Source organism: Hyperolius riggenbachi, chromosome 4, assembly GCF_040937935.1.
Source record: "Hyperolius riggenbachi isolate aHypRig1 chromosome 4, aHypRig1.pri, whole genome shotgun sequence".
NCBI classification, from domain to species: Eukaryota; Metazoa; Chordata; class Amphibia; order Anura; family Hyperoliidae; genus Hyperolius; species Hyperolius riggenbachi.
The window spans coordinates 63,268,861-63,288,965 of NC_090649.1; the positions used below are offsets into that span (position 1 = coordinate 63,268,861).

Here is a 20,105-nt window from a genome sequence, read left to right on the forward strand (position 1 = left end):
AGTATGTAACTTTTATTTTTTTTTCTCCATGGGTTTTCTTTAAGTTTATATTTTTAGCTAGCATGGCCATATGTGTATTTGTCTGTGACATAGATGTTGTAAGAAAATGTCTCAGGTTGTGCAATACGTATGTATGCTATTTACAACTGTTGCAAACCCTGAAAAGGTCACTTTCCAATCAAACACCAGTTCCCAAGTAGAGAAATGGCTGAAAAACAAAACTAAATAGAAAATTATATTCCTAACACATTCATTCTTAAAGAGACTCTGAAGTGAGACTCAATTCTCTTTTTTAACCTATATTCATATTAAGCCCCATAAGCACAGCTAAACCGCCGCTATCCCGCGGCAAAATGAGGGGTTTATAACCCCCAAATCGCCTCTCCTACCTCCGGGGAGCGCTTCCTGATTGAGGCAGAGCTACAGCCATAAGCTCTGCCTCAAGCACGTCAATCCCCGCTGATCGCCGCCTCTTTACCGCCTCTCTAATCTGCCTTCACAGAGAGGGGCGGGGGAGAGGCGGAGATCCGCGCGGCGATTGACGCGCGTGGAGGAAGAGCAACAGCTCATAGCTCTGCCTCCAGGAAGTGCAAAATCCACGACCAAGAAAGTTGTGTATTTTGCAGGGGGATTTGGGGGTATTAACCCCTCATTTTGCCGCGGGATAGTGGCGGTTTAGCTGTGCTTATGGGGCTTAATATGAATATAGCTTAAAAAAAGACAATTGAGACTCGCTTCAGAGTCTCTTTAAAGGATAAGTGTACTTGTGTCTAAAATACACCACATTACAAATGATCTCCTTCACCTATCTCCACCCTCAGGCAGCAGGCCCAACTTATAAGTACACACCTTTAAAATGAACCTCTCATGACAGAAATATGGAGGTTGCCATTAATGACTTCCTCCTGATAAAAACAAATTCCCAGTCCATGGCGGTGATCCCATGGCTTCATTGTCAATCCTTAAATTTTCAGAAAGTATTATTGTTGGAGAATCAGCATCTCAGCCAGACAACTGATGTTCTCAGGAGGAGGTCAGTAATACCAGCCTCCAAATCTCTGCAGCATTGACATTAAGAGTCATTGATGGGTCTTCGTTCTCCATTGAGGAGGCCTTGCGTCTCCTCGCTCTGCTCACTCTGCTCCTTGCAGCGGGCGCACATGAGTGGCTTGTGAAGTCCGTTGTAAAGGGCAGTGCCCAGCAAGAGGATGATAAAGCCCAGGATCTGCAGAGCGTGGAACTGCTCCCACCCCACCCCTAGGCTGACAATCCAGATGACCACGGTCCTCAGGCTGTCTATCACCATCCGGGTGGTGGCACTGATCTCCTTGGTCACGCTGATGCCTGCAAAGTTGAAGAAGGCAATGCTGCTGATGTTGCCCAGCAAGGCCAAGATGATCAGGGGCTGGTGGCCCATCTGGCAGAAGGCATCCAGTGAGTCTTCTAGGACGTCACGTTTGCTGTTGCCGAAACCGCCAGCGGGAATGTAGTAGAAGGGGATCAGTAGGAGGGTCAGGATGATGAACCCAAAGAAACCTGAGGAATAATATTATTTATAAGTATTAGTTTTATTCAAGAACGTGAGGAAAAAAACAACAACACAGGTTGACTATACTACAGTCCTGTCTAGATAATAAAAGGCAAATGGTTATTTGGGATTGTTTCAGTTGACACACTGCCTATTAGCGATGGTTCCTCAGCTGGACTTTGTCTATGGTAAGTGCCAGCACCACAGAGAACTAAGGGCAGTTGAACACAAAATGCTGTGGTGGGTCCAAGCTTTGTTCCATTAGGCTGAGCCCCCTGTCCTCCTCACTCCACATATTAAATATCTCCCATTGGTGCACAGACTGTGGGTGGAGATGCTTACAACCTGGCAGCTTTGAAAAAAAAATAGAAAGACAAAACAGGCAAAGAGAGGAAGAGGGCTATTTATACCTCCTAAACGTATGTGAATGGAGGAGCAGCTGGGAAAAAGAGGAAGGCTGCTCACATGGGGTTTCTAGTCTAGTTTCTTCATGATCACTGTTACCCTTCAAGGGTCCCCACAATCCCTGCTTTTCGTGGGGGGACTATGGGGGCCATTTCTCATGCAATTTCTGCAGAGTTGCGGTGCAGCAGGTAATGTAATGTTACCACCAGTGCTGCATCGGGTCTCCTCAGTTCTTTCTGGCTGCTGCATGCTGTATACTGCAAGCAGAGAGCATGTGGCTGCCAGGAAGGACTGAGTCAGCGCAGCACTAGAGGAAGTACACATCATGCTCCACTCCACTGAGCAGCATCTCACGATCATGCTGTGGGGGTGCCTGGTGGGCAGTGAGAGAGAAAGTGGCGGGAGGGAGGGGGGAAGAGTTTTACTGGAAGGGAGGTAGTGTTATAACTTTGGGGTAAAGGGGGATTGGGTCTTAGGGAGGGGGCCCCATGCTATTTCTGCAGGTCGGGGGACATGAGTTCTAATTTCATCCCTGTTATCCTTTAAAGCAGGGGTCCCCAACCCCTGGGCCGCAGGCTGTTCTGTTATTCGAGATTCGGATCAAAGATCCGGATCTTTTCAATGATCCAATTCGAATCATCCGAATTATTGAAAAGATCCGAACTTCCCATCTCTAGTGTCTGTTATTTGTGATGCAGCATGCTTTCTTTCTGTATGGACACCAGGTGGCAGCAGTGAGGATGACTGGGACGCTCTGGTCTCTTGCTAGCCACGGAGTTCAGTCTGCACTAAGGTGAGCAGCTGCTGGACACTAGTGTGGGTAGTAGAATGAAAAGCTTAGATAAGGGTAAAAGTGAGTGTGGGGAGAAGTGAAGTGAGAGTGGAGTGAGAGTGGAAGGAGGGAAGTGTGAAGTGGGTGTAGGGAGGAGGGTAAAGGGGCTGTGGGGAGGAGAGAAGGGTAAAAGTGAGGGGAGGCAGATGAAGGTAAAATGACTGTGCCAGTAGATAAGGAAGCCCAGGCCCCCTTCCCACCAAATGTACCTTGTGCTGGTGGGTTATACAACAGCCCCAGGGCAGTGTAAAGGGATGTTTCCCAAAGTGCTGAGAGTGATGAAGATAGTGGTTAGGTAAGGCTGGTGTTGCCAGGTCTTCTTTATGCAATGACACTGCCTGTAGAACAAGCCTGCGCCCATAGCGCCCCCCCCCCCCCCCCGCCCGTGCAAACACCTTGTCGTCGTCCCCCCCCCCCCCCCCACACACACACGCATACACATACGTTTGCACCCGCCCGGTCCTTGGAAAATTTGCCTAATGCTGAAGCGGGCCATGGGTCAAAAAAGGTTGGGGACCACTGCTTTAACCACTTGCTGACCGCGCACTCATACCGCGCGTCGGCAAAGTGGCAGCTGCAGGACCAGCGACGCAGTATTGCGTCGCCAGCTGCAGGCTGATTAATCAGGAAGCAGCCGCTCGCGCGAGCGGCTGCTTCCTGTCAATTCACGGCGGGGGGCTCCGTGAATAGCCTGCGGGCCGCCGATTGCGGCTCGCAGGCTAAATGTAAACACAAGCGGAAATAATCCGCTTTGTTTACATTGTACGGCGCTGCTGCGCAGCAGCGCCGTAAGGTAGATCGGCGATCCCCGGCCAATCAGCGGCCGGGGATCGCCGCCATGTGACAGGGGACGTCCTGTCACTGGCTGCACAGGACGGATAGCGTCCTGTGCAGCCCGGAACACCAGGGGGGCCAGGTAGGAGAGGGAGGGGGGGATTTCGCCGCGGAGGGGGGCTTTGAGGTGCCCCCCCCCCCGCAACACCGGCAGGCCGGAGCGATCAGACCCCCCCTGCACATCATCCCCATAGTGGGGGAAAAAGGGGGGCGATCTGATCGCTCTGGATGCACCCTGATCTGTGCTGGGGGCTGTAGAGCCCACCCAGCACAGATCACAAATAACAGCGCTGGTCCTTAAGGGGGGGTAAAGGGTGGGTCCTCAAGTGGTTAAAGGGATTCTGAGGTGAAAATAAACGTATGAATTATATAATAATTCGCATTTCTAGTACTGCTAAGATATAAAACATTATTAGCACGGCTATGAGTCTCATATTGTTTCCAGTACAGCAAGAGTTAAGAAACTTCAGTTGTTATCTATGCAAAGGAGCTTCTCTGAGCTCTGCGACTTTATAAAGCCTGGACAGCACTGTCTTTTGAAGCTCTTATCTCAACTGTCTCTCATTGTTTCTTCTTTGTTTATGTATTTTTTTTTTCTGCACAGAAAAGTTCAAAAGTTCATTAGCCTGCCCTGTGAAATAATTTAAAATGCAGAGTGTATTGTGGAAACTACATTATGAGTGCCTTTAATAAAGTATAAACCACACTGCAGACAACTTATAGACAGTAGCAGGAACTTGGAAAAGAGAGATGTCACTGCTCCAATAAGCATCCAGGTTCAATATATTTATAAACTTACAGTAAGGCCGTCATATGTATGTGTTGCTGCATTATAATTTATTTTCCGTCCATTACTTTTGTTTCTTTATTTACACATCGGAAGTAACTGCCATGTGGTGATATATTGGGGTGCTGATGCTGTTAGGGATAATACAGTAATATATTTTCATTTTCCCATTTTTATGTCTGCTGTGTACTACTGTATCATATGGGATTGTATGTCAGCCAGTCTGGCTTTTGGAAGGTGTCACCTCTATAATGTCTGTATGTAGATTAAATTTGCATTCCGGGCAGAGATCAAGGGAACTGCCATTGTCTTCATTGAATAGACCAGCCACCTTCAATAGGCAAAGGAACCTGGACAGTAATTAGGAACTGTCTACCTAGCCACCAGGAAGGAAACACTTACTTAGACATTTACCCGACCAGGTTGAAGCCCACACAGGCGTTTGGCTACCTCATAGTCTGAATAGTGGGCTGGAAGTGGAATTGCTTTGAAATCTGTAAGTGTAAACAGGATACTTGTTGTTCTCAGGATACAATATTACCTGTGAAATTGGCAACCTCCAAAAAGCTGAAACAGGAACCCTTTGAAGTTCGCATATCACAGGAAGATTATGACAAGCGTTCGGTGATGTCACAAACGGGGAAATTGCATTTGTTCCTGGGAGCTGGACATTAAATGCCTAAGGGGACACTTCAGACTATTTAAGGTGGTCCAGAACAGTCACCTTCTCCCGAGAGTAGCTCATCGCTAGAGATGATCCCGAGGAAATCGGTAAATCCGCGTCTCTCCACGGTTGGACATTTGCGATGGTAAAAGTTCACTTTACATTTATCCCATTTTTATTTTTGCAACTTGTCTCGTGTGTATCTTTGTAAACTCTTAATTTTGTAACTTTTTATTTTGTTTTTTTGTAATCTTTTGTATATATTCTGTTCTGCATTGTTCCACTTTTTTCCTGGAATATTAAATTATTATTTAATAAGCTTGACTTCTGCTGTACTAAACTAACACTCATAGCGTAGAGGAGACTGCAGTGTAGCTGTGTATAAGTCCATGCCTAATTGTATGCTTGAGCAACACTACCATATGAGATTGTAATTGCATTGTGTGTATGAGGCACTTCTGCGCTCGACAGCCGAGTGGGAAGTCTAACAGTATCGTTCGGAACGACTGTTAGTGGTTTTGCTTCACTACAGTGTAAGATTGCAACTGTGTGTGTGTGCGTGGCGTTCTCGTATTCGGCCTAAGCGCAAAGCTGACCCAAATACGAAAACGCAGATTGCGTGTTGAGCACTCGACAGCTGAGTGAACGTGTCTAGCAAACCACTAGTGGTGGCAGTAAGGAGCTTTTGAGGGGTCACAGCCTTATTTGCAGGTCGAATAAGGCTGCTCCCCGCTTGATCTGGTCAAACCCGCAGTCAGGAACCGTATACGCAGGCGTGCCGCGGGCCGGTTCCTGACAGCCATGCTATGATGTATGTCAAGACATCATTCTCTCTAATGTTTTCTTCCATTTGTACAATTTATTATACTTCAGGCCTAAACTACTCACTAAAAGAGGCTGTTGTGTTATGGCTTTGTGTTACCGGAAGACCTCACCTTTTCCAGCAATACATACAGGCTATCTACCTAACACAGCCAGTATAGAGTGAGCTTTCTTAGCTTAGGTAAAGACCCTCCCACAAACTGCTGATTGGAAAGTGAAGTGGTACTTTGTATTGATTAGGTCACTACTTTTCACTCTTAGTGGCTGATGCTGCAGCCCTTCCCTCTGCCAGCCTGAGTACTGCTGGGCCAGAGATTATGTGGAACTGATATAAAGAAAGAATTAGGTGCTTGTGCTGACACACTATAAGATGCATGTGAGCTCTGCAAGAGGCCAGGACTTACCCTCAGTACCCACAGCACGGAGGGGGTGCACGTTGTACTTGTAGACAAACTTCTCCTCCAGCACCATCTGGATGGACGCTATGATCTGTGCCATGACAATCAGTAGATCCCCTGGTAAAGAAAATTAAAGACATGAAATTCACCTGTGTGACGGATGATTGCGTAGCCACAGCCGCGTCCTTAAACCGCCCGAGCAGAACATGCGATCGCAATCGATTCTCTACATCGAAGATCGATAGAATCTAGATTGGTTGTGTAGGAGCATCTGCAGTCAATCTGGGCTCTCTCTTTTCTCAACAGAGAACTAGCAGTACTTGGGTGCAGGATGTCTTTTGATTTGTTATTTAGCTTGGGCCAGGCCAGTGGTGGTGGCAGATAGACCCTGAAATAGTGTGTAAAGTGTATTTCCGTAACCCACAGGCTCCCTTCTGGTTTGTCTGCGGCCAATTCCCAACGGTTTCTTCGCATTGACTGCGACCACAGTTTGCACGATCTGTGCGCTGGAACCGTTTGGAAGGCATTTCGCGTTTCAGCCACCAGGGCTCCTGTGACAACCTGTCTTAATGGTTCACTTTAATTAAAACGTCCATTTTATGTACTGTATGTTATGTGTGACTTGCAGACAAGGTACTCATTTAAGATTTACCTTAATATTTAACCACTTATGGTATTAGCGGCAGTATATCTATGCCCCGCAAGACTTCACTTAGTATCCCAGGGGGGTAGATGCTCATCTAGTGGCTGGATAGTGTACTGGTAAAGGGCACTGCCTCTAATGCTGGGCATACACGGGTCGTTTTCCCTTATCAGTCGAGCCACTGATGGCTCGATTGATAATTTCCGACAGGTCCGATGACCCGCCGGATCGATTCCCTGCTCGATCCCAGCGGGCAGACAATAGCGGGGAATCGAGCGGAAGATAAAGAGCGCCCGCGGGGACGTTCGGGGACGTGGCAGGAGTCGATCCGGCGGCTAATCGAGCTGCCGGGTCGACTCTTCTATGCCCAACAAAACACAGGTGACCAGGGTTCAAATTTTGGCTATTCCTGTTCAGTAAACCAGCACCTATTCAGTAAGTAGTCCTTGGGCTACACTACCTACTACTGCTACTGCCCACAGAGAGCACCCAGGCCACCAGGAGAAAAACACAAAATAAATGTTCTGTGTATTTTCTTCCATTTGGCTTTGGTAATATATGTTCCCGTTCACCAATCTAAGTGCCAGATTTCTGAATAATCTCTGCTGTAAGGAACAGCAGAGATTGCTCATTGAAAAACTGTAAATAAAACACTTTACTTTCACTTTATTTTGCATAGAAAAGCTGTGATTTAGCTGACTACACAGTAAGGCGCCATCTACTGGACACATATAATAATGCACTACACTAAAAAAAAAATATCCTACACACATAAATAAAAATCTCATGAACCATTTGCTGCCCTCCCCCCCATAGTTACCAAAATAACTTGTAAGAAAAAAAAAAAAGCCAAAGTGACGGAATTTAATTTTACATAAAGTATTAGGGTGGAGGAAGCCTCCAGATCCTATTGAGGCTTCCCCCGTCCTCCTCGGTCCCACGATGGCGGCGAAAATCTTCCCAGAGCGGCGGCAATGTAAATATTTACCTCTCGGGCTCCAGTGCAGGATCTCTCTTCCCATGGAGATAGGCGAAAATAGCCGATCTCCATCGGGCCGCTCTACTGCACAGGCGCAAGTCTCCTGCACCTGCGCAGTAGAGCGGACCCGACGGAGATCGGCTATTTTCGCCTATCTCCGTCAGAAGAGCCGCAACAGCGCCCCCGCTGGAGCCCGAAAAGCGAAATATTGCACAGGCTGTCGGATTTGTCGCCTGTGCGTTCCGGGGGCTGCAGCGAGACCGCCGTGGGACACAGGAGGACGGGGAAGCCTCGATAGGCTCCAGACTCCAGAGGCTTACCTCTACTGAGGTGAGTACTCCCCAGGGAAACTTTTTTCAGTACAGGTTTTCTGTAAGGGCTTGCTAAATTAGGGACTAAATAAGGGCTTTTAATTTGATAGCGTGAAGGTGAAAATGTGAAGATCGCTCTGGTTCATAAGGGGAAAACCCCTAAGAGCTCTTTTACATTAGACAATGCATGCAGGAGCTGTTTCCTGCAGGCATTGAATAGGCTGCGGCGTGTCATTGGGAATCTGCGGTGCGACGCTGAGTAGCGGCGGTAGTAATTAATTAACCCGACGGGAAATCGATGATTCCTGACGATAAAATGCTCCCAGATGCGTCGTACCACAACACATCGAAACCCAGCGTCGGGTGTGAAAGGTAAAATGAAAGTCTATGGACTTTCATTTTACCTTGATCAACGCAAAGTTTTGACTTTGCGTTGAAACGCTGAAAAGGGGCTGTAGTGTGAAAGAGCCCTTAGTGGTGAAGTGGTTAAACTAGGCGTGCTCAGGTTGATTGCTGCTTTATATACCAGGCCGATTGATCAAATTGTGATAGATTACTACATCACACTAATGCAATGCAAAGTAGCCATAAATCTCTCACTGCTCCTCCCATGATGACCACTTTAAAATATCTCTGATCTTTAAAGGGCATCTGAACTGAGACGCCTATGGAGACTGCCGTATTTATTTTCTTTCAAACAATACCAGTTGCCCATCAGTCTTAAGGTGTCCATACACTTTCCCGATTTACTGCCGATAGACAGCCGATTCAATCACTGTGATCGAATCTGCTGTGAAATCGATGCACAAACGCTGACCGAGCGACCGATTTCCGCCCGAAAATGATTGATCCCATCGATCTGCCCGCGCTGAAAATTTTGCTCGATCACTGGTGGGTCGGGAGTGCGTCGATAGTGGCGTTCGAATGTCCAACGACCGGCGCTAGCGGCAATACATTACCTGTTCTGCCGGCGCGTGTCCCCGCGGTCCCTTCTCCGCGCTGGGCGCCGTGTAGCTTTACTTACTTCCTGTCAGGGAAGTTTAAACAGCCGAGCGCCCTCTACTGTTTAAACTTCCCCCGACAGGAAGTACAGTGAAGCTGGAGCCCAGAGCGGAGAAGGGACAGCGGAGACCGGGGGACTCGCGCCAGCCGGATCAGTTAATGTATGCAGGGGCGGTGGCAGCTCCACAGATTGTGAATCGGTTTCATAGTGAAATCAATTCAAAATCTGTTTGCAGTTTAGGCAGCCAATAGATCCCTCTTTGATCAGATTCGATCACAGAGGGATCTATCTGCTGCTGGTCGATCTGGTGGCATAATCGAGCAGTTTATGGCTGCCTTTACTGATTTTTCTGGCAGTAGTGTCAAAGCAGCCTGAAACAGCTGCCTATAAGTTGGACTGTACAATAACAACCTACAGATGTGCTACAAACCAGCAGTTTTGGATGTACACCACACCTATAATATGGATGTTAATCATCATCATTATTATATACCTGTAATGACATCATTGAGGTCCTTCCCACTGCCGTGGCCACTCAGTAAGTCCGCCAGCCCCACAATGACCAGTCCTAGTATGGTGATCACAATCCCGATCCACTGGCTAGGCTCTAGCTTCCTCCCCAGGAACGCCACGGAGAGGAGACCCGTGAAGATGATGACGGCCCCACGGAGCATCTGGAAGCTGGAAGCGCTGGTCATATTTAAAGCTGAAAAGACAGAAAGAGAGGGAATGGAGGTGAGGAGAACATATCTCAGGATCTTACAGCCACAGTGGCATAGCGCTCTCGCCTTGTAATGCTGGGTCCCTGGTTCCAATTCCAATCAAGGCACTGTCTACACTGAGTTTGTATGTCCTATCTGTGTCTGTGTGGGTTTCCTCCAAGTACTCTGGTTTCTTCCCACGTCCCAAAAGCAAACACATAAGTTAATTGGCCTCCCCCTAAAAACTGGCCCTAGGCTATGATGGGCATATGAGTATGCAGGGCCGGATTTGTACTCCTTACCACCCTAGGCCACTGTCACCAGCCGCCCCCTTCAGTATAGGTAGCAGGATGACCCCTCCCCCTTCCATCTAGTATAGGTAGCCTTATGACCCCCCCCCCCAGTATAGGTAGTCAGATGACTCCTCCCCCTTTCCCTCCAGTATAGGTAGTCAGATGACTCCTCCCCCCTTTCCCTCCAGTATAGGTAGTCAGATGACTCCTCCCCCCTTTCCCTCCAGTATAGGTAGTCAGATGACTCCTCCCCCCTTTCCCTCCAGTATAGGTAGCCTGATGACTCCCTTAATCCCTCCCCCCCCCTTTCAGTATAGGTAGCCAGCTCACCTTCACACCGCAGCAGCCATCAGTGTCACTCATTTCTCCGCCTGTCTCCAGTGCACAAGCTTCATTTTCCTCTCCTTCTCCAATGCTGCCCAAGTCTATAGCCACCAGCCACAATGCAAACGTGCACAGAGAGCAAGGTGGCTGCTGCACAGGTGGCTAGTCACAGAGTACCACGGCCAGGCACTTGCCTAATCGCCCTGCATTGCAGCATTTGCACGCTTCAAATGCTGCACCAGTTTAGCCTGCTGCTTTGGTGCCCCTGCTTCTGTGGTGCCCTAGGCCATGGCCTAGGAGGCCTTGGCCTAAATCCGGCCCTGTGAGTATGTCAGGGATTAAGTTGTGAGATCCTCCAAGGCACAGTTAGTGACAAGACTATAAACTGTGTGAAGCCCTGCAGACGATGTCTGTGCTTTATAAATACTATATAATAATCACACATCATTAAATGAATCTGGCTAGCTAAACATTTTCTCTTTTCTCAAAATCCCAAAGTGGTCCTTCTCAGCACCCAGTCTATTAGGTGTATCACAAAGTAATTTGTTTATCATAACTTTCCTTCTGATAGGCAAGTATGGCTTGGGTCTGTGGTTAGGAACATCAGGGCAAGTTTGGATTAGGTGGCGCTTGGGATCTGGTGAGAATTAGGCTCAAGTTACGGTTAGTGTGGGACTATTGCATAAGATTTGGCAGATGTACTGGAGTAAATCTCATATTAGCATTATGCGGCCGCGATGCTCCTTATCAATCGAGCCGCTGATGCGGCTCGATTGATAAGATCCGACAGGACGGATCTCCGCACCGCCGATTCCCTGCTCGATCCCCGCGAGGGGACAATGGCAGGGAATCGTGCGGGAGATAAGCGGCGCCGGCGGGGACGAGCGGGCACGAGCGGGGAATCGAATGCAGCGCACGCGCGGTGAGCGGGGACGCGACGGGCACGCGGAAGAGGCGATCCGGCGGCTAATCGAGCCGCCGGATCGCTACAACCTCTCCCCGTGTAGACGGGGCTTTAGCCCAGATGATTACTGTAATTTAGGTTAACCACACAATTTCCAACTAGTGTTGGGCGAACAGTGTTCGCCACTGTTCGGGTTCTGCAGAACATCACCCTGTTCGGGTGATGTTCGAGTTCGGCCGAACACCTGACGGTGCTCGGCCAAACCGTTCGGCCATATGGCCGAACTAAGAGCGCATGGCCGAACGTTCCCCGAACGTTCAGCTAGCGCTGTGATTGGCCGAACGGGTCACGTGGTTCGGACCCGAACGCGCTCTGATTGGCCGAACTGTCACGTGGTTCGGGTAAATAAATACCCGAACCACGTCATATCTCCGCCATTTGTCTGTGGGTTTAGCTTTGGGTAGGCAGGCAGGGTAGTTCGCGCTCCAGCCACGCTAGCCAGGGTCCCCCCCAGTCATTGTGTGTCACTGCTGGGAACAGTAGTACACCGCTCGTTCAGCCACACTATATAGCATTCTGTGTACTGTTCTGTGTCTGCTGGGAACAGTGGTACACCGCTCGTTCAGCCACACTATATAGCATTCTGTGTACTGTTCTGTGTCTGCTGGGAACAGTAGTACACCGCTCGTTCAGCCACACTATATAGCATTCTGTGTACTGTTCTGTGTCTGCTGGGAACAGTAGTACACCGCTCGTTCAGCCACACTATATAGCATTCTGTGTACTGTTCTGTGTCTGCTGGGAACAGTAGTACACCGCTCGTTCAGCCACACTATATAGCATTCTGTGTACTGTTCTGTGTCTGCTGGGAACAGTGGTACACCGCTCGTTCAGCCACACTATATAGCATTCTGTGTACTGTTCTGTGTCTGCTGGGAACAGTAGTACACCGCTCGTTCAGCCACACTATATAGCATTCTGTGTACTGTTCTGTGTCTGCTGGGAACAGTAGTACACCGCTCGTTCAGCCACACTATATAGCATTCTGTGTACTGTTCTGTGTCTGCTGGGAACAGTAGTACACCGCTCGTTCAGCCACACTATATAGCATTCTGTGTACTGTTCTGTGTCTGCTGGGAACAGTAGTACACCGCTCGTTCAGCCACACTATATAGCATTCTGTGTACTGTTCTGTGTCTGCTGGGAACAGTAGTACACCGCTCGTTCAGCCACACTATATAGCATTCTGTGTACTGTTCTGTGTCTGCTGGGAACAGTAGTACACCGCTCGTTCAGCCACACTATATAGCATTCTGTGTACTGTTCTGTGTCTGCTGGGAATAGTGGTACACCGCTCGTTCAGCCACACTATATAGCATTCTGTGTACTGTTCTGTGTCTGCTGGGAATAGTGGTACACCGCTCGTTCAGCCACACTATATAGCATTCTGTGTACTGTTCTGTGTCTGCTGGGAACAGTGGTACACCGCTCGTTCAGCCACACTATATAGCATTCTGTGTACTGTTCTGTGTCTGCTGGGAACAGTAGTACACCGCTCGTTCAGCCACACTATATAGCATTCTGTGTACTGTTCTGTGTCTGCTGGGAACAGTAGTACACCGCTCGTTCAGCCACACTATATAGCATTCTGTGTACTGTTCTGTGTCTGCTGGGAATAGTGGTACACCGCTCGTTCAGCCACACTATATAGCATTCTGTGTACTGTTCTGTGTCTGCTGGGAATAGTGGTACACCGCTCGTTCGCCACTGTATAGCATTGTGCTCTGTGTCGCTGCTGGGAATAGCGGTACACCGCTCACCCGTCACTGTATAGCATTGTGCTCTGTGTCGCTGCTGGGAATAGTGGTACACCGCTCACCCGTCACTGTATAGCATTGTGCTCTGTGTCGCTGCTGGGAATAGTGGTACACCGCTCACCCGTCACTGTATAGCATTGTGCTCTGTGTCGCTGCTGGGAATAGTGGTACTGTATAGCATTTCTGTACTGCCACTGTACTGCTGCCAGTCAGCATGTACTGTAAGGATAAGTGAAATGAGGAAGAAATCCGGTGAAAGAGGGAGGGGCAAGGGAAGAGGTGTTTCCCCTGACGGTTCACGTACAGGCCACAGGGGAGCACCCAAGAAAACCCACTCAATACCGCCCATGTTGTCCAGGACAACAACCCTCACAAATCCAAAAGAACAGGACCAGATAATTACTTGGATGACCTCTCAAGCGTCCAGCAGTGGGTTAAGCAGCACCAGCACATCACGCACGAGGTCCGAGTCCTCAGCCAGTTACAAGGAGCCAGTGGGCACAAAGCTGACACAACCGGCAGCGACACCACGCACACAACTGCCAGATAACCAGTCCGATGAATTACCTCAGGACACAATGGGGTATTCGCAGGAGCTATTCCCAGCCCAACAAACTTCCACCTTTCAAAGGTCAATGGAGGAACAGCCAGAAATGTTGTGCCTGGATTCACAACCGTTAACTGTGGGAAATGCACCGCGCACTGAAATACAAGGCGAGTCCGAAGAGGACTCGGAAACCCAAATCCCAGAGCAATTTGGGCAGGAGGGGTTGCAATTGCAGGAGGTCGGCCGACAAGATCTGGAAGACGACGTTGGAGTGTGCTGCGCAGAGGTTGTTGTGGGGAGCTCTACTCCACGGCGGTGGCCCACAATGACATATGACGAGTTTGAGGAGATGGAAGAGGAGGGTATGGACAATGTGGACAGAGACCCAGATTTTGTTTGTGAACGAGAACATCGCCGTCGTAGCAGCAGCACAGATGAGTCTGTTGAAGAACACACTGCTGCACGAGTTCGCCTTGTGCCACAAGGTAGGCGGCGCGCAATTTCAGGCACCACAAGCGTGGAAGTTCAAGTGAGAGGCAAAAGAGGAGCAAACAGAAATCGCCAGCAAGGAGGCAGGTGCTCCAAAGTCTGGGCTTTCTTTGAAGACTGCACTGAGGATGTTACCATGGCGATTTGCAAGGTGTGCAAGACCCGCCTGAGCAGGGGGAAAAATATTAACAACCTCTCCACCACCAGCATGAGCCGTCACATGCTATCCAAACATCCCACTCTTTGGGCAAACGCGTCAGGACAGGGTACCAGAAACAACACTGCCTCCCTTGGGTTCACCAGACCCGCCTCAGCAGCAGCAGTAGCCCAGCCATTGCGTGGTTCACAACATTCACAAACATCAGACGACGCTGACACTGTCACTTTCCGGAGTAGTGCTCTTGAGGTCTCCCAGTGTTCATCAAACACAACAACCAACAGCCCTTCCGTGTGCAGCGCTACGGTTCAGTTGTCTGTGTCGGAGATGTTTGAGCGCAAGAGGAAATTGCCAGCAAATGACCCCCGGGCCGTGGCAGTAACAGCCAGCATAGCCAAGCTTCTGGCCTGCGAAATGCTGCCATATCGATTGGTGGAGACAAACAGCTTCAAGGGCATGATGTCAGTGGCCATCCCACGTTACGTGGTTCCCAGCCGCTACCACTTTGCACGCTCTGCAGTGCCTGAGTTGCATGAGCACGTGGTCAGCAAAATAACCCGAAGCTTGAAGAATGCCGTTGCCTGCAAGGTTCACCTCACCACTGACACCTGGACGAGTGCGTTCGGCCAGGGTCGATACATCTCCCTTACCGCGCACTGGGTGAACCTTGTGGAGCCTGGCAGCGATTCCTCACCTGCTACGGCACGGGTGTTGCCCACGCCACAAACAGCTGCACCGCCGTCCCTCCCACTGGATAACAGCAGCACCTACCTCTCTGACTCCTTCTCCTCCAACGCATCTCAAAGCTGTACCTCATCCGGAAACGCTAACCCAGCAGCAGTAGGATCGTGGAAGCAGTGCAGCACAGCTGTTGGCATGCGTCAGCAAGCGTTGCTGAAGCTAATCTGCCTTGGGGATAAGCAGCACACAGGGGAGGAAATTTGGAGGGGAATAAAGGAACAGACGGATTTGTGGCTGGCACCGCTGGACCTGAAACCGGGCATGGTTGTGTGTGATAATGGGAGTAATCTCATTCGCGCTTTAAGGTTGGCTAAGCTGACACACATCCCTTGCCTGGCGCACGTGATGAACCTAGTAGTTCAGCGGTTCCTGAGGACATACCCAGGCGTGCCCGATCTGCTGTTGAAGGTGCGTCGAGTGTCCAAACATTGTAGAAATTCCAGTACTGCTTCGGGGGCACTCGCCAAGATGCAGGAGCGCTTCAATCTCCCCCACCATCGCTTGCTGTGTGATGTCCCTACGCGCTGGAATTCTACGCTGCACATGCTAGCCCGCTTTTGCGAGCAGAAGAGTGCAGTGGTCCAGTACATGACGGCGCAGTACCGAGGCGCATCCGGACAGCTGCCAAGCTTCTGTGGATCCGATTGGGCCAACATGTTGGACCTCTGCCAAGTCCTCCAAAATTTTGAGCAATCCACGTTGCTTGTGAGCAGTGACAACTCTTCAGTCAGCATTACCATACCACTGCTGTGTTTACTGAAGAGGTCGATGTTAAAAATCAAGGAAACAGCTGTCATGATGCAACTGGGGGAATCTGAAGGAGAAAACGATCAGCGTGATGGTACCAACATCAGGCCATCCGCCTCAGGGAACGCTGGCCCCAGCAGCTATGACGAAGAAGAGGAGGAGGAACAGCTGGAGTTGGAGCAGGAATTTCATGCCACCACTGACGAGGGCCAGAGCGGTGCACGTTGGACTTCCACAATTCAACGCGAATGGTCAGCAGAAGCAGACCAGGAGGAAGGTGACGACTATGATGCATCACAACAACTATCACAACGCTCACAAGAGGATGATGAGGATTCTGGTAGGACTCTGGCACACATGGCTCAATTCATGCTAGACTGCATTGAACGTGACCCACGCATTGTGCGCATTCTGGACAACACCAATTACTGGGTTTATACCCTTCTGGATCCACGGTACAAACACAATGTTCCAAAACTGCTTGAAGAAAGAGTCAGACAGGTCAAAATGGAAGAATACCAGCAGGCCCTTGTGGAGACTTTAGAGAGGAGATTGACATCCTCCCCCTCCTCTAGCCAGTTGTACGCAGACAGACTGACTTCCGCAAACCCAGGACGACCAGGAGGGCAGCAAACAACGCAAGCCGCAGCTAGTACCCAAAAGGGAATGGTATCGGCAGTGTCCTTGGAGTGGGAAAATTTTCTGACACCCATGCAGCCGCAGCCCACTGAACAGCAAGCGTGCAGATCCACCTCCAACACCGATCGCCTGGAGAAGATGGTCAAGGACTACATGTCAGATGGCGTAGCTGTGTCGAACCATCCATCTGCACCCTTCAACTATTGGGTATCGAAGCTAGACACCTGGCACGAACTGGCAATGTACGCAATAGAGGTGCTGGCTTGCCCGGCAGCCAGCGTTATGTCGGAACGCTGTTTCAGTGCTGCCGGAGGCATCGTCACAGATCGGCGTATCCGCCTCTCTACAGAAAATGCAGACCGTCTGACTCAAATTAAAATGAATCAATCCTGGATTGGAAATGACTACGCAACACTCCAGGACCCCAACCAAGTAACATGACCAATGAACATCTGGGATGGTGTTGCGTTTCCGGGCCCTGTTTATTGAACCTCTCATCTGTATTACATTTATGACTGCATGGCGGCAAAAAGCATTGCTGCTATATCCGCACGCTTTTTGTCCACATGCAAGGCCTGGGTTGTTGTGTCTCACAAAGCGTGGCCTTCTCCTCCTGCGCCTGCTCCTGTTCCATCACGTCTGCTGCTGCTGGGTTAGCGTTGCCGCGTGGTCCCTGTTTATTGAACCACTTATCTTTATTACATTTATGACTGCATGGCGGTACAAAGCATGCTATCCGCACGCTTCTTGCCCTCATGCAAGGCCTGGGTTGTTGTGTCTCACAAAGCGTGGCCTTCTCCTCCTGCGCCTGCTCCTGTTCCATCACGTCTGCTGCTGCTGGGTTAGCGTTGCCGCGTGGTCCCTGTTTATTGAACCACTTATCTTTATTACATTTATGACTGCATGGCGGTACAAAGCATGCTATCCGCACGCTTCTTGTCCTCATGCAAGGCCTGGGTTGTTGTGTCTCAAAGCGTGGCCTTCTCCTCCTGCGCCACCCTCCTCCTGTTCCATCACGTGTGCTGCTGCTGGGTTAGCGTTACCGGTCCCTTTTCCTGGAACCTCTTATATGTATTACATTTATGACTGCATGCCGACAAAAAGCATGTTACCTGTGCAAAGAAAACAGACATTTCCCGCATTTAAAAGACAGTTTTCCCTTTGAAACTTTAAAATCGATTTTCTCAAAAACTATAAGCTCTTTTTGCTAAAAAAAAATTTCCTCTTGTACCCACTCCCAAGGTGCACATACCCTGTAAATTTGGGGTATGTAGCATGTAAGGAGGCTTTACAAACCACAAAAGTTCGGGTCCCCATTGACTTCCATTATGTTCGGAGTTCGGGTCGAACACCCGAACATCGCGGCCATGTTCGGCCTGTTCGGCCCGAACCCGAACATCTAGATGTTCGCCCAACACTATTTCCAACCCCTTTGCCCCATCCCTACTGCAACATAAATTGTCAAATAATTCCCTAATTGATTTTAATTTAACCTATTGTGAGCGTTGTTAATTACTATTCCCCTTCTGAGTTCTAGTAACTCGTAAGGAGAAGAAATTTGGGGTCAGACATTAACCAGATCCTCAAATTACCCATGTGCGGGGCGCGGACTATGGCATTACTGTTATTGCCGCGCCAAGTTTTTGGTGCCATACGCCAAAAAGCCCTGCTTCGGCAACCAAGATTTCCTCGGACCCTTCTTACCCTGCTCACTTTATCTTCCAGCTTAAGCCACCAGGAGAAGATTCTGGTCAGTCACAACAAAAACTTCCCGGTACAGGAACTGCTTCTTCCCTCAGGTGGTAGCCATGCTTATTGCAGAACCGCGCTAGAACTGCTAGGACTTGAAAGCATTACAGCATAGAACTGAAAATGATCTCTTCTCACCCTGTTTACTGCCACTAGAACTTACATACTGTCCTTGACTAGCAATATCAATACTCTCTGCCCTTGTATTGGTTTGTTTGTGTCTGTTAAGCAACTGTCAAGTCAAATTCCTTGTAAGTGCAAACTTATTTGGCCAAATAAATAGAGTCTGATTTTGATTCTGCAGGTGCCCCAGCACTCTGGGGCAGGAAGAAATGGTTGTCTGAATTTAAGCTCGATTTTCTACAAACGGGTCCGCCACTGTTTTTCATTAATAGCTCCTGCTGTAAGTTGACCATAAACTGAAGGACTAGAGAGGCAATAGCCCTTACGCAATTCCCTTTTTCTCCTACATTTTCTCCTAGGAGATAATTTCTCCACTTCTGTTTAAAATAACTTTACAGCACTCAGCAACTGAAAAAGTACCCAAAAATATTTTCTTGCTCACTGGTGGTTTAAAAGGCATTTTATTGATAAGACGTGAAAATATCTCCTAGGAAAAAACTTAGGAGAAAAGGTGTGTTTGTTGAATAAGGGCCATTTGTATCCAAGCTGAAGGAAGAAACGTGTCCCTCCTACATCAATACATGTTTTACATGTTTATCTTATCTAAAAATGTGAGGGCAATGTAGATTTTACAGTTGACCCATCATTATACTCACCTACATACATAATACTGGTTCCCGCCATATCACACAAGGCCGGAGGGAGGAAGAGGAGAGAGTTGAATGGCTGTGAAGCTTCCATAGTGGGTATGGGTCTCCGATTGTCCCTGAACACCAGAATGTAGAACGCAGCCAGGCAGGAGAGCTCTCCCAGGAACATGCCCACTGCCTGCAACACAAAACACAAAGTTCTTTGGTCCCTCTCAACAAACCTCACCGTGACAATATGGGAAGCACACCTCTTCTCTCATCTTCTTTCAAAGTAGAGGAATCATGGATAAAGTAACACATCAGTGAAGTATCTTACCTGTAGGAATGGATGCTGGAACTGATGAGGTTCTAAATCATTGCAACCATTAGCGCTGAAGTTATCGGCCCACCTACAAAACGAAAAAGGGAAGAGTAAGATTTATACCATTCCTCGTAATCCACAAGATCAAGGCCTATGTTTTAGCTCTACTACTAAAACAATGCTTTACTAAAATTACAATTCTGTGAGAGCTCATTCACACTAAGGGAGTTTTTGCCCTTCTTTCAAGCGCAGGCGATTTTCAAAAACGCCCTAAAAACGCTTGTGCAATGATTCTCTTTGAGAGAGTTCACATCTGAGCGGTTTGTTTCCGATCCGCTCAGAAAAGTGGTGCCTGTACCATTTTTAAGGCGATTTTGCCTCAATGGAAGGTATAGGAAAAATGCAAAACGCTCACAAAATCGCTTTGTGCAGCGATTGCGTTCACTTTTTTAAGAATAAATACATTTATTCTTTTCCGGGTCAAAGAGTTAGCTTCCTGACTTGCGTCAGGTAGTGAATGACAAAACCGCTTTAGAAAAGCGCTTTTAACAAAAACGCAGCGCACAGTTGAGCGCCAAGAGGCGCAAAAAAAACAGCGCACAAAAATGCTTGCATTTGCGTTTTGGGTTTTACATGTGAACAAGGCCTAAAAGCCTGTTTCAGGTACTTTAAATGTCATGTCTTCTACTTATTTGCCATCAGATGGCGATCTTCTCC

General features: G+C 48.8%; 1 protein-coding gene across 1 annotated transcript in view; it reads right to left on the reverse strand.

Moving 5' to 3' along the window:
- Nucleotides 1-695: 695 nt before the first annotated feature.
- Nucleotides 696-20,105, reverse strand: part of SLC35F6 (solute carrier family 35 member F6) — a 45,786-nt gene continuing 26,376 nt past the window's right edge. The window contains exons 2-6 of the mRNA XM_068280118.1: nucleotides 19,404-19,476; nucleotides 19,094-19,265; nucleotides 9,700-9,912; nucleotides 6,277-6,387; nucleotides 696-1,536 (exon numbers count right to left, since the gene is read on the reverse strand). Of these exons, the coding sequence (XP_068136219.1) occupies nucleotides 1,073-1,536; nucleotides 6,277-6,387; nucleotides 9,700-9,912; nucleotides 19,094-19,265; nucleotides 19,404-19,476 (1,033 nt within the window). The 3' untranslated portion in view covers nucleotides 696-1,072. The remainder of the gene's footprint in view (nucleotides 1,537-6,276; nucleotides 6,388-9,699; nucleotides 9,913-19,093; nucleotides 19,266-19,403; nucleotides 19,477-20,105) is intronic.